At 41.7% G+C, this 15000-nt stretch overlaps 1 protein-coding gene across 1 annotated transcript in view; it reads left to right on the top strand.

Moving 5' to 3' along the window:
* The first annotated feature begins 3167 nt into the window (after window positions 1-3167).
* The window catches only part of LOC126984226 (collagen alpha-1(IV) chain-like), a 58360-nt gene continuing 46527 nt past the window's right edge, over window positions 3168-15000 (top strand). The window contains exons 1-4 of the mRNA XM_050837775.1: window positions 3168-3360; window positions 10307-10430; window positions 12355-12579; window positions 14962-15000. The exon at window positions 14962-15000 is cut by the window's right edge and continues 128 nt beyond it. Of these exons, the coding sequence (XP_050693732.1) occupies window positions 3274-3360; window positions 10307-10430; window positions 12355-12579; window positions 14962-15000 (475 nt within the window). The 5' untranslated portion in view covers window positions 3168-3273. The remainder of the gene's footprint in view (window positions 3361-10306; window positions 10431-12354; window positions 12580-14961) is intronic.

A 15000-nucleotide genomic window follows, 5' to 3' on the forward strand; every position in this document is an offset into this window, starting at 1 on the left:
GAGAGAGAGAGAGAGAGAGAGAGAGAGAGAGAGAGAGAGAGAGAGAGAGAGAGAGAGAGAGAGAGAGAGAGAGAGAGAGAGAGAGAGAGAGAGAGAGAGAGAGAGAGAGAGAGAGAGAGAGAGAGTGTGTGTGTGTGTGTGTGTGTGTGTTCCCTTTAGCTTGGGTTTAATCCCCTTGTTCTTCATGCCTTTCTTTCGAGTCCTCGTACTCCTCTTCCTCGTACTCAAGAGCATCACTATCAGCCTTTTCTATCTACCTCTAATATCAGTTTACTCCATCCTGGTGCGGCAAATGCTCTGACTTCATCTCTCCATTTGATTCTTTGTCTATCCTGTTTTATGCTACTATTCCAGGGTTGCCACTTTGTTACTTTGGTTGTCCTTCTGTTGTCAGTTCTATGTATGGTATGACACGCCCAAATCTTTTTTTGTTTATTTGTTTTGTCGTCAATATAATTTCTTCATCCCATTTCCATTTCCTGAACATGACACTCGCTTCCTACTCCTCCATGTTATACCCAACATATATATTTCCAATCCTCTATGCGAGTCTTTTGTTATTTCGTTTCTCCTGATATTTTCTTCTGAGTGCCAGGTTGCACCATTCTTCGTGATCCAGTCTGTCACTACTCAGCTGCTTCACCCACGCCCCCATCACGCATATAATTCCTTGAACACTCCCTCTCGCACTGTCACAATAGTTCAGTGCACAATCATAAAGATGTAAATCAATAAAATAAGTCGTATTTGATGTCATTTGGAGCAGCATTTAGATAGAATTGTTCACCTGACGCCACTACATCCGCTGAAACTTGAGGAGGCTTTGGAAACGGGGACTGGAGCTAAATACGAGGGATGGGTTCTTAAGCCTCTTATCTTGAGCTCTAGCCATCTAAACAACTCCTTCTGCGTGGTTCTGCACTTTTTACTTCTCCTACCGTTTATTTAGACTAATCTGTGTGTGTGTGTGTGTGTGTGTGTGTGTGTGTGTGTGTGTGTGTGTGTGTGTGTGTGTGTGTGTGTGCTAGAAGGATGAAGAGTGAAGGGGATACAGCGGTAGATTGTGAGCAAACGTCCACAGACAGGCTGGAGAAATGCTCACATGCTTCTAACTCAGCCCAGCGGCAGCGTGTATATTTCACTGTGACTGTACCAATACAATCACAACATTTCTCTCCTTCATAAAACTTAGCCACTATAGTTTCGAAGGCAAAGTTTTAGCACAACAAAATGATCTTTGTCACCGAGAGCTAGGATGTCAATTATTCATAATTTGAGAGAACTGGCTGACTTTAACTATCTGCTGTCTGTCTTTTTTTTTCTCTCTGTAAGTATATATCTATTTATCTATCTATCTGTCTGTCTAAAGTGTTTGCATAACGTTTTAACACACACACACACACACACACACACACACACACACACACACACACACACACACACTGGCTAAAATATGTATAGCACTTTGCGATAAAATAGGCACACAACAATATTTTAAAGTATGAAATAGCCTGTTATTCTATAAGCAACCTCATTCACACAGTAGTGGCCGTATCCTTAGCCCGTCCTTTCTAGACCACTCCCTTGACATCTAATGCAACAAGATTACTGTGCCACACCGATTTCTCCCAACAAGTATTGGAAAATATCTTTCTGATTAATGGTAGCATCCAACATACTTATCTTCATTGTAAGCAATAGTGTAGCACAACTATCACATCATAAAAAAAAAAAAAGGGAAGAGGAGTAGTGTGGAATTCAACGAATGCAAAAAATAAGTTCTCATCTATCGTTGTCTATTTAGTTGGTATTTGCATACGTTTCTTAGCAAGAGAGGACTTGAAAAATTGGTCGTTAAAGGTAGAGCAGGATCTATGATGACGTGTGTGTGCCCATCTCCCAAATGCAAGAACCACCCACTGTAACTATTCCTTCATTTCCTTTGACAGCAAGTCCTGGAATAGCCTGCCTTCTTACATTTCTTTTTCTCTTTGTGATAAACTTTTCCAAGAGAGGTGAGCGAAGATACCATTGGAACGGAACTGTCTTGGTTTTCTAATCTCCTTTCAACGAGCAGCATGCAGAGCGCTTTTTGTTTTTAGTTCTTAGTAGTTATGTCCACACACACACACACACACACACACACAGCGCAAGCTCTCATTTTCGTCTTTCTTCCAAAGCGAAAGTTTTGCCCATGCATCACACAGATAGGGATGACGGATGCAATGAGGGGTGACTACGGAGACTCAGTGAGGCTCTTGTGAATATTCTCAACTGCGCAAAGACTTCGATGAAGTCTCTCTCTCTCTCTCTCTCTCTGAGTACTTACCGATTTTGCTGAGTGGAACCCAGTCATGAGCAGAAGAACAAATCTGTTGGGTGAAATAGCCTGAATCAGCCATGATAATGAGAACTGAATCCATCGTTATATTCACACAAAAATATATCTATCTATATATCTATCTATCTACCTATCTGTTTGCCTATCTATCTATCTCAACGTTGTGGACTGCTATGCGTGATGCAAGGGCCCAGTCAGTTTTTTATAAGTGTCACCCACGATAAAGTGAATATGCACGCTTTAGTAAGTATATATATATATATATATATATATATATATATATATATATATATATATATATATATATATATATATATATATATATATATATATATATAAAGTCAATGAAATAAACACTTACAGGACAGAGCCCATGGTAAGGGGATTGGAGGCTGATAACCTCATGCCTCCGGCGGACGTTCCCATGGTCACACTGTCAGCATGCTAGAGCAAGCCACTGCAACGCGACCCCACTGCTGCCTGCTGACTCTGAAGCCGCAGCGCACGACACGCACTGACCCTTCAAGACCACTGCAGCAGGACAGCGCGCCCAACGTACCCCGCGGACGGTCACACCCACTCTGACCCTGCCCGGGCATGGCACAGCTCTGCCAACCCAGCTCGCGTCTCCTTGCCATACACCACCGCCTAAAGACGCTCGCAAACCTTCAACTTCATTCCATCTTTATATGATAAGATTATAATAAAAGTACTTAATCTACAGTAGCGATATTGTGGTTTCTTGAGTCCCAACGAAGGAAGAAACACGAGGCACATACTGTCAAAAAGAACGAGCAGGACACTGACGGGTGGGAGCAGTGAGGGCCCTCGCGGGGCAGGCCAGTTTGGGCACAGCGTTGAACGTGGGGAGGTTACGCAGCTCTCACTGCCTGGCATGGCCTCGCGCCTCCCGTGACTTCTCTGCGCGAAACATGGCGTGGAACATCCATAATCACGCGTCCCGCCTCCCTGCCCTGCTGCTGCTAATGCTGTTTGGGATGCAGGGCACGCAGGCCAAGGTAAGGCCCGATCACTGACAGGACCCACAGCTTGTCTCCCACTGTCACTCCCGTTATCAATAATAATAATAATAATAATAATAATAATAATATTATTATTATTATAATTATTATCTTTATTGTTATCATTAACAATAATTGTGATTCCAATTATTGTATTCATAATTGTTACTGTCATCATGGTTGTAATTTTGTTGTTGTTATTTATTTATTATTATTATTATTATTATTATTATTATTATTATTATTATTATTATTATTATCATGTTTATGCTTGTAGTATCGCACCACTAAAAAAAAAAAATACTAATATTGATAAATAAATAAATAAATCTGGCCAAACGTGTTCCTGAAGGATAAACGCTTTTTTTTAACCGTAAATGACGCAAAGAGTGATTAGTGTGATCCAGATGGAAGATGGATTTGGAGGACTAGGGTGTCAGAGTAGCTGGACAGAGAGAGAGAGAGAGAGAGAGAGAGGACGGTAAAGTCGGGGACATGTGTTATAACTGCGCGTGGCCGTGGTGCTCATCTCCGTCACATTGCCCCTTGAACCTGTGGTGGACAAGATGAGAGAATCCATTACCCCGGAGCACGGATCGAGCAAGTGCAATATTTGGGTTACCACAATATATCTTCCCCAGGTTTCGACCAGTCCTAAAATGTCCTGTCGGAAATTCGAACCCAAGCCCTCGGATTGATAATAAGGCGTGCTAACCACTAAAAAATAATAATAATAATAATATAATAAACAAATAGACCACGGAGGAAGAGAATACTCCAAGCCACACTGCCCCCACGAGGATAAGGAGCGAGCTCAGAGCCAGCACATCCCACCTTATCTGTGACACGATTTAGTCTGAATACACTGAAAAAAGGAAAAAAAAAAGCAGAAATCAAAGTAAATAGGCAAAGTAGTAGCTCCTGCATCAAGTATTTTCCTTAGGTTTCCCAACTCTCGGCCGCTCCGGACCTCAGAAAACGATTATGACAATAGTAAAAGAAAACGATGCCTGCGCTCAGACTAACTACGGCAAACATCCATAGCTGGCACTGGGTCGTCAAATTAAAATTACTATTACAACAAAGATTATCGACAACTAAAGGTTTTGCCGCCATCTTTAGGTATTTATCTAGTTCTACCCTCATCACACTGCGGAGCTCAGCATTATTTTTCTTCGTCTTTCCTTATAAACATCTCACGCAAAAGCTAAATTGGGGAGTTGAGTGAGGGTTTCCCTCTTCCCGGAAAGGTGACATTAGATATTTGGTCTGTTAGATTTATATAAGGGGGGGGGGGGGGCAAAGAGACGAAGCCCCTTTCCCGTTAGGTGATGATAGGTTTGCAGGGCCGTAATTTCTGGGGGGGGGGGGATACAGCCCCCCAATGTTTTCCATATCGGCCTTAAAATGCCCCTAAAAGTACTTAAAAAAAAAAACTTCGCATGCTCGCTTCCCTCCCCACACTTCCCTCCAACTCATGACCCCATGATGCCCTCTGAACCCCCAAAAATCTGCCACAATTGCGGGCCTAGTTTAGTTAAATTTGCTTTACGTTCAGCCTATAGCGCCAGTAGACTTTCTTGACGTGGCGTGCTGGTCGGTCTCAGCACGTTATGGCTCAGACAATTGCTTTATAGCGGCGCCATCTGGCTTGGCTCACTACCCCTCCCCTCTAAAGCTCATCTTTAATCCTCTTTAGAAAGGTTATCTAGAGGCACTCTTTTTCGAGAAGGTCCTTAAGGCGGCTTTACACCTGGCAATTCCTAGTCGGCAATACAGCCGCGACGATCTAGCGGCTAGACCAGCTGGGTGCCCTCGGGAGCAAGTACGTTCACACGTGGGAGGAACCGCCGGGAGCATCAAGACGTAAACTGCTAGTAAATGAATTCATCCCAGACACCCCAAAAGCCTACTACCATATCTTAAAACCACAATGAGTTTGGTCCATTAGCCTAATATTGTAGAAATACTTTAAGTAAACGAGTTTTACCTTCAGTAGTATTGACTGATTGTTCATTGCTGCATTTAACAACAAAGGAGAAGGGAGGAACATGCCATCGCAACCCCCAGGCATTACATACTGTGATTATATAATACACGAAAATAATCGTTCCTTACCTCCTTCGATATCTCGCAAAGAGATAAACATTTCTCGTAATGTTGCTGCCACTCTCTCAAAAGTTGTTTTGCGCTGACTCAGCTTCTCATACAGCTTATCTTGTGGGTCCCACAAGTATCTATGCTGCCTAACTTTTTCTAGTAATGCCACCTCGGCCTCCTGGCTCCAAATCTTGTCTGTATCTGTCATTTCTTGTTTTATTGGCGCCGACATGTTGTACCCAGCCGCCAGTCGGCAATACTAAACGCGTCGCCAACGGACGCGCTCAGCTGCAGGAAACTTGCCGCGAGAAGGGCTCCCAGACCCAGACCCAGACCAAATATGCAGCCGCGCCTGTATTGCCGACTAGGAATTGCCAGGTGTAAAGCCGCCTTATTATTCGAAATAGCCTACCATCGCATTCAACAGTTATACTCTTTCATGTCATTTATGTTATTAACCGTTATTTATAAGCAGTAAATTATTAAGATACCCTTTATTTGCACTTGCAGAGCCAGATGTCTTTTAATATACCTGAAATGAGTTATCAATCAAAGAATCTGAAACACCACAGATCGTTCGAGCATGATGTGACTATGTTATCTGATACAGTCTTGTCTTTTCGCGTGCTTGTATGTTAGATTATCGATGCAAACTACTGAGTTGTTTTTTGTTCACATAAACATTCAAATATATTATTGAAACATAAGCTTGAATGTCTATCACAACAGTTGATTTTCATCCATACAATGCATGAAAAAAAATATATATATATGTATATATATATATATATATATATATATATACATATATATATATATATATATATATATATATTTATATTTTTTTTTTTTTTTACGTCGTGGCCTATTGCGCCGGTAGGCTTCTTCCCGGCCTGATAGTCGGCCCAGCCCGTTCTGGCGCAGGCGAGTGTTTATAGTGGCGCCATCTTGCATTGGCTCATGCTGCCCTCCCGGAGCTCATCTTTAATCCTAGAATCTAGAGTCCGGGTTGATTGGTGGTCTTCTGGACAGCATGTGGGTAGTTTTAAGCCACTCGGCGGCGGCTGAAAAATCCCAGCTTGGGGGCACCGGGCGGGGATTGATCTCACAAAGGAACACAAAGGAACACAAAGGAAGAACAAACAACAGCAGACCTGCTGGTCCTTACGAGGTTGTTTGTGACAAGCTACACTAACTATCTAATCAAAGGTGGAAGATGAAGGACAGCAAAGGCGAAGGCTCCTCCCCACCCCCCCATCCCTCCAGCCAAAGCTGGCAGGAAAGGAAAAAGAACCATGCAGCATGGAAAAACTGCATGGAATTTATGTAGGAAAGAGGAAAGAACTACCATTACTGCTACCACTAACCGGGCAATAAAAGCGGACAAGGACACCAGTATTCGAAAGAACTTAACGTTATTACGACAATGAGTAATATCTTAGTTGCTGGTTGGATTCAAAACACTTGTCTAATCTATTCTTGAAGGCCGTAACTGTTGTACTATCAACGACATCACAAGGTAGAGAGTTCCAAACATTAACAACTCGATTGAAGAAGAAGTGTTTAGCTTCGTGCGACGAGAATCTTTTACCACTTATCTTCAAATTGTGATTTCTTCTTGTTCTATTTGATCGATCAATTGTAAAGTAATCTTCCGCATTAATATCACTGAATCCTTTGAACATTTTAAACACTTCTATTAGATCGCCTCGCATTCTTCGTTTTGATAGGCTGAATAAATTTACTTCTTTAAGCCTTTGTTCATATGACAAATTTCTCAACCTAGGAATCATCTTTGTTACTCTTCGTTGGACCCGTTCCAACTTTTCTATGTCTTTTCTGTAGTAGGGAGACCAAAACTGTACACAGTACTCTAGACGGGGTCGAACCAACGAATTATACAGTTTTAATATTACTTTTTCCGATTTATTATTAAAGACTCGTCCGATGAAGCCAACCAATTTGTTTGCAGTTTTAACTACCTCTGAACAATGCTGACCGGGCTTTAAATCGCTTGATATAGTGATTCCAAGATCCTTTTCTTTACTTACTGCAGAAAGTTGTTGGCCATTCATTACGTACCGAACGCGATTGTTATTTTTTCCGATGTGCAACACTTTACATTTCTCAACGTTAAATTTCATTTGCCATTGATTGGCCCAACGTGCAAGTCGATCTATATCTGATTGTAAAGCTTCTTCGTCGAGTATCGCAGTTACTTTACTAGCAATTTTTGTGTCATCAGCAAATTTTGATACTTTGCAAATGAGCCCATCATCGATATCATTAACATAAATTAAGAAGAGCATGGGGCCAAGCACTGATCCTTGAGGTACGCCGCTTTTGACATCGAGCCAGTTAGATGTAACACCGTTTAGAACTACTCTCTGTTTCCGCTCAGAGAGCCAGTCCGCAAGCCAATTGTGAATGTTACCCGAGATACCGTGCGCCAGTAGTTTGCTGAGCAATCGTTGGTGGGGGACCTTATCAAATGCCTTTTGAAAATCCAGATATATGTCAAACACGAACGTTTACTACGGAAGCCATGTTGCGAATTATTTATTATATTATTTTCTTCGAAGAATTTCACCATATTGTCGCGAATGATAGTCTCCATTAACTTACAAACAATAGATGTCAGGCTAATTGGTCGATAGTTTCCTGGATGAGACTTGTCCCCCTTTTTGAACGCGGGGCCGTCACGCTATCCATTCAGCCACTGCCTTCCCTGCCTGTATGTATATATATATATATATATATATATATATATATATATATATATATATATATATATATATATATATATATATATATATATAGAGAGAGAGAGAGAGAGAGAGAGAGAGAGAGAGAGAGAGAGAGAGAGAGAGAGAGAGAGAGAGAGAGAGAGAGAGAGAGAGAGAGAGAGAGAGAGAGAGAGAGAGAGAGAGAGAGAGAGAGAGAGAGAGAGAGAGAGAGAGAGAATGAATGAACAACAGGACCAGCGTTGCCACGAACATCTTTATTTCTCAACATTTCGAATCGTTCATGAGTCATCATCAGGACTAGAAAGGGACATAAATCACGATAAAACATTACAAACAATGTGCATGAAATTAAGACGCTACATATTATTTTTTTTAAAACTATTCATGAAACTATTGATATATGTTCTGAGAATATTTTTTTAAGAATAATGCTCATGTTTTCGGCATGGACAAGCCGCAGTTCCATAAGCTGCTCTAACTTGCTGTTAAAGATTGCCTATTCTTAATTAATGGATCATTGTTTACACAGAAGGATGGTGTTGCTATGGGTAATCCCCAAGGGCCCTGTCTGGCTAATGTATTCCTCAGTCACCATGAAGCAACTTGGTTGGATAATTGTCCCCCTCATTTTAAGCCACTCCTCTATAGACGCTACGTAGATGACGTTTATTTTATTTTTATTTTTTTTTTTTTTGTCTCCATGTCATGTACCGTTGTTCCTTAATTATTTAAATTCTCAGCAAACCAATATTAAATTTACTTCAGAGCTAGAGAGTGATGGTAAAACATTACCCTTCCTTGATGTTGAGGTTACTACAGTTAACAACACATTTTCTACCTCAGTTTATAGAAAGCCAACGAGTACGGGTCTGATGACTAGATTTGATTCTTTTATTCCGTTACAGTTTAAACAAAACTTGGTTTTGTCACTCGCGACCCGACCTTATAAAATTTGCTCCAGTTATTTTAACCTACACAACGAGTTCCAGTTCTTTTTTTTTTTTTTTTTTTGCAGCCCTATTGTGGTAGGCTTTTCTTCTTCCAGGGATCTGATGATGTCCAAGGCTCTTTCCTTTTGGTCCTGATGGTCGGCCCAGCCCGTTCTGGCGCAGGCGCAAGTGTTTGTAGCTTGCATTTTGGGCTCATGGCCCTCCCCCAGCTCCTCATCTTTGATCCTAGAATCTAGAGTCCGGGTTGAAAGGTGGTCTTCTGGACAGCAGCATGTGGGTAGTTTTAAGCCACTCGGCGGCGGCTGAAAAATCCCAGCTTGGTGGCACCGGGCGGGGATTGAACTCGCGTCCTCCTGAACACGAGGCCGTTACTTTGACGACTCAGTCACCGCCTCCCTCTTGAGGGGACTACTCAAAGACAATGGTTTCCCTTCCAGCTGTATTGAAAAATATATTGGTGTTCAGTTAGGTAAAGTAAAACTTCCTCCCTAGGTCATCACAAGTGTCAATCGGGCTGTGTCATATTTTCCCATTCCATATCTTGGTAAACGAAGCTTAACTCTGAGGAAGAAAGTACAACGTCTAATGCAAAAATTTTACCCACAAATATCTCTGCATATCATATTTGAACCACAATCTAAAGTAGGTGATTGGTTTCGGGTCAAGGATGTGATTCCTTGTGTTGTGAGATCCTCGGTGGAATATCTATACAAGTGTAGTAGCTGTAATGCTACTTATGTTGGTCAAACCAAACGCCAGCTCACCACCAGGATATCGGACCAACAACCAACTCTCCAAACCATCCCACTCCACTCACTATTCGAACCCACAGTCATGATTCGGATCACCCTATATATAGCAAAGATTTTACTATTTTGTGCAACTCCTCACACAACATGTCACGCTTAATAGATGAGTCCCTTCTCATAAGACGACTGCAGCCTTCACTCTGCACACAGGAATCTTCTGTACCACTACCGTGCTTTAAGGTCGTTCCGTAATGTAGTCAGATGTTGCGTTCCTTGTTTTTCTGAGCTCACAGTGGCAACCCCTATAGCCTCAGCTGCTACATGTGCATTTGCAATTTCTATGTAATTATGTAATTTGTTCGTAACTATGTAAACAATCTCGCGTCTTGTATTCCAGGTGTGCCTCAACTGCTACACGTGTATTTGTAAGGGACAGAGAGGTTTTCCAGGGGCTCCAGGGCTCACCGGGCTGCAAGGCTCCACTGGCCTTCCAGGGGACCAAGGAATAGAAGGCCCACCAGGTAAGGTGTCTGGGGGATCAGGGAGTATATATTATATGTGAGGGCATAGGACAATTATTCCTCTGAACCTCCCATCCCACACATAAATTTCTTTCCAACTTTCCCTGTTGGAAATTTTCCTCTCGTGGACATTTTTTCTTGCTAGACTATACCCCTTCCTTATTTATCTAAGATAGTTCCCAAATTATCCAACCCCAACCAAACAATGTTACAACTTTATTAATCCTTTACCTCTCATCTGCCCACTATGACATCATAGAGTAGGAGAGCCTGGATCACCATGAATTTGTTGGTAATTATTAATCAATTTGAATGTGTAAGCCGAAAGGGATGGAAAGTGTCACGCCATCTGTTTTCTTGATGAGGGCGGCTAAGTGGCTGAGTATTTATTGAAGGTAGTGCTGCTACCATGCCACGACCTGTTGGACAAACAATAGCTCACCGGGAAGAAAAACTCGATATAAACAAAACACTCAGCCACACACGACACAACTGAATAGTTTGCGTGGTAATGTTGAGGAACTCATGGAAGGACGTGAGCATATATCTCCAAATTCCTTCCGGTCAAACTCTGCGTAATTTAACTAGTGGGGAGGAATAGTGAAGCCTACAGGCGCCAAAGGCGAAAAACGTAAAACAAAAAAAGGGAAATTAAGTATAAATTAAAGGGGTTTCCTTTGATAGCTTACCATAGAAAAAATACAAGTGAGAATGTATTAACCTAGTGCCTAAAGATGATTTCAAAAGAAAGAAAGAATATCCCAGAGGTCCAGTTGGACGTTCTGGCTAATTATAATTGGTTTACCAACACAGAATGGGGGAGGGGCGGTGATGTGTGCATGTGTGTGACAGATGGACAGAATGAGATGGCGAGGCGAGTTGATCCAAAGTGACCTGATGGGGGCTAGACAGGGTCTCATATTAGTTTAATACGCACAATATATGAAGACATAACACTTGAAAATCAGAGAGGGGGAGAGGGGAGAAGAATTGCACACAAATTCTTGGAGAAGGAGAGAATCACATGTACAGTTATTCCTCCGTTTACGAGTTCCTTACTTTACGAGCGTTTTTTTTATTATTTTTTTACGAACAAGAAAAATCACTAAAAATGCCTTAGTTTACGAGCGGTGATTTAGTGTACGAGCATCCTGTTTGTACAAATCGAAGACGCGAGCGTGGGTTCCCTTTTTTCGCTGCAAGACAAGAGCGTTCAGAGCGGAAAGGGAATGGCGCTTGAGCTTGTGTCACATCGGACTTTTTTCCTCCAACTCAAACCAAACCAGGGATGGAGTATTCGTATTCGAATACCGCATCGCATGAGCGACTGGTCAGTATCGGTACCGGTACCGAGCAGTCTGGTACCGATACCATACTGAATAGCTGGTACCGTTAGTACCGGTACTGGTACCGGTACCTGCCCACCCCTAGACCAGCCAGTATACAAAGGCAGCAATCAAGAAGTCGTTGTCGTCCATGGGGTTCATGCTTTGTTTGTCAACAAGGTATCGAGCGCCCACCATTTTTTTGACGTCATTTTGACGTCATTAACGTCGACGGAACCGTGAAAACGGAATAGTGGGAACCCGGCCTAATTTCTAATTTGGCGGTTTAGCGTAAGCGAAGTTAACTTGTTAGTTAGTGGATTATCAGTTACCGAAGCTAACTTTTCGATTAGCGGTGCCCACCACTGTCAAAATGTGTCGTCCATACACAGAGGTCCCTCACAGTATTGTTCTGTAGAATTCCTTCAGCTACCACTTTTCCTCCTTTTGTTCCCCTTTCAGTGTCTTGCCGTAATCTTCTTTTTTTTTTATTGAAGAAGCATGCTGAGGGCATAGTTTATCTTGTCAGTTTTAGCCTTGGCCTGCCTCCTATACCTACTGAAAAATAGATAACTGCATCCCTTGTCTACCCTGGGCAGGTCCTCGTGGCGTGAGGGGCGACTATGGCGACCATGGTGCCATGGGGGAGAAAGGCACACGGGGAGACATGGGTATGCCAGGGTTCCCAGGCACAGCAGGTATCCCTGGGCTGCCTGGGCTTGATGGGCCGGCAGGGGAAGACGGGCCACCAGGCTGCAACGGTACTGATGGAGCACCTGGTCCTCCTGGGCACCCTGGCTCCCCTGGATTCCAAGGACCTCCAGGTTAGTAGCATAATCTATAGCGGAAGCTTCATTCAATTTTAATGTTCCTCACCTTTATCTCACTCATTTTTTTTTTTTTTTAATAACAATATTCTTTGGATTTCTCAGCAGCGTCAGTTTCAACTAATATTTTCTCTGTCAAACTGTCTCTCTGTTAGCTTCTTGTATGTAGTCCTATTCTTGTTCTTTCTAGACTTTACTTATCATCTTAACTAAAATTTTGCATGGAATACTTGTGAAGAGATAGGTCAATAACTCAGCAAAATGTTATCAATTTCCTTCCCTTAAACAGAGTACACTGTTAGCTGACACTCATATACCTAGTAAGATAGTTTGCTCACGAACTCCAAAAGTAACCTCATGGTTTAATGGCTTCCTCACTCCTGAGCATTTTTCCAGAACCAGGCACAAAGTTTGTTAGGCCCAAAAGCTTTTATTCTAACTAATTTTCTTAACTCCTCTTTGATGATCTCAGAATACATGTTCCCACCTCAAATTTTGAGGGTTGATTTACATTCTCCAATTTGTTTTATTTATTACATCATGTATTTCCTCATCTTGGATATTACTTTTACTTTGGTCATTATGCATTGTATCATATCCTCCATGACCTCCAGGTCCTCCATGACTCTGCACCAACATACTGACCTCAGCCACCACCCATTCTATAGAAAAGCAAAATGAAATATAAAGAAGGTATCAATAAATTGAGAACTGAAGAAGTGTATGAGGAGGTAAAGGAACAAACAGAAATTATGAACAAATGCTTTCAATAAGTTTTTACAGTAGAAAGTGACCTGATGGAAAAGGAGTTTTGATGGGAGAGGCATTGAGGGACATCGATATGGAAGTGCAAGGAGTGAAGAATCTTTTAGAAAACAAAACATAAGGTTAAGTGGGCCTTGGTGAGGTCTCAATTTGGATACAGAAAGAGTGTAGGGATCAACAAGCAGATCAATTAAGAGATTTTGGTTGTGAGCTCGGTGGCAAAAGGTAAAGTGCCATTCAATTGGAAACATGCTAACATGGTGCTGATATACAAGGGAAGGCATAAAGAAGAACCAATGAACTGGAGATTAGTGTCATTGACTAGTGTTGTGGCTAAAGTGTGTGGGACTATAATTAAAAACTGGTGGATGAAACATTTGGAAAAGTTGAATGTCTTCACAGATTATCAATTTGGCCTCGAAAGGAAGATCGTGTGTCACAAACCCACTGCGTTTCTATACAAGAACAATCAACATTTAACGGGAAAGAGAAGGCTGGGTGGACCGTGTGTATCAGGATCTGAAGAAAAAAAATCTTCAATAAGGGAAACATCTTGAAGTGGACTATTTGAGAGATAGACAGATGAGGACAGTAATGAAGGATTTATATGTCAGGGTGGAATGGAGCAATACTAAGTGGTAGCCTATACCACAAGGGTCAGTGTTGGCCCTGGTAATGTTTCTGATTTACCTAAATGATATGTTGAAATGGTCAAATAGCTTCACTAGTCTGTTTGCAAATTATGCAAAGATAATGAGATGAGTGGTGGAGGAATAAGATTGTATAAAGCTGCAAGAAGACATTGAAATATTTTGTAGTTGGGCCAGGAGTAGTAAATGGAATTTAATGTTAAAAATGTAACCTTAAACTGGACAGAAGTACCAGGAGACCCAGCTGAATTATAAAATAGGGAGCTATCAAACTATCAAAGCACAAAGGAAAAAACATTGTGTTATATTCTAAAACAGCTTGTCCCCAGAGAATCACATATGCAGGATTACAAGAGAAACATATAAGCTCCTAACCAACATTAGGATGATATTCTATTACATGGATGATGATATGATGAAGAAGTCATCCGTGTATGTGATTCAATGAAGATTGGAATGTGCAGTGGTGGTGTTATCTGCACACAAAGAAAAATATTAGAAAAGTAGAAATGATTCAGAGAGCTATGACAAAACAGTGCCAAACTTGAGAGATATGGCAGATAAAGAAATTAGAAAGCTTGTGTTTGCCTACTTTGGAAGAGAGAAGAGAAAAAGGAGACCTGGTTGCAATGCACAGGCTGATGAAGGAAATGGAATTGATTGATTGGGGTGACTTGTTTGTCTGGGATGCTAGAAATACAAAAGGTCACAGAAAGAAATTGAGGAACACATGGTGGCTGAGAGATATCAAGGAAAAGCTTTCCTCAAAGCTGCAATGACACCTGGAATTACCTCAAAAAGGAGATAGTTCAAGCCAAAACTACTCATGAATTTAAAGCTGTAATTCGGAGATGGAACCCCATGAGTGTGAGTCACTACCTGTATATCAAAACTAGATAAATATAACATACAGTATGTAGTTTGCCTGTGAGGCAATGATTCCTTACATTGTCTGTATGGTCAGGTCCACCTGGATTGAGGGGTCCTGTCGGAGATCCTGGAG

This window comes from Eriocheir sinensis, chromosome 56 (genome assembly GCF_024679095.1).
Source record: "Eriocheir sinensis breed Jianghai 21 chromosome 56, ASM2467909v1, whole genome shotgun sequence".
Lineage (NCBI taxonomy): Eukaryota > Metazoa > Arthropoda > Malacostraca > Decapoda > Varunidae > Eriocheir > Eriocheir sinensis.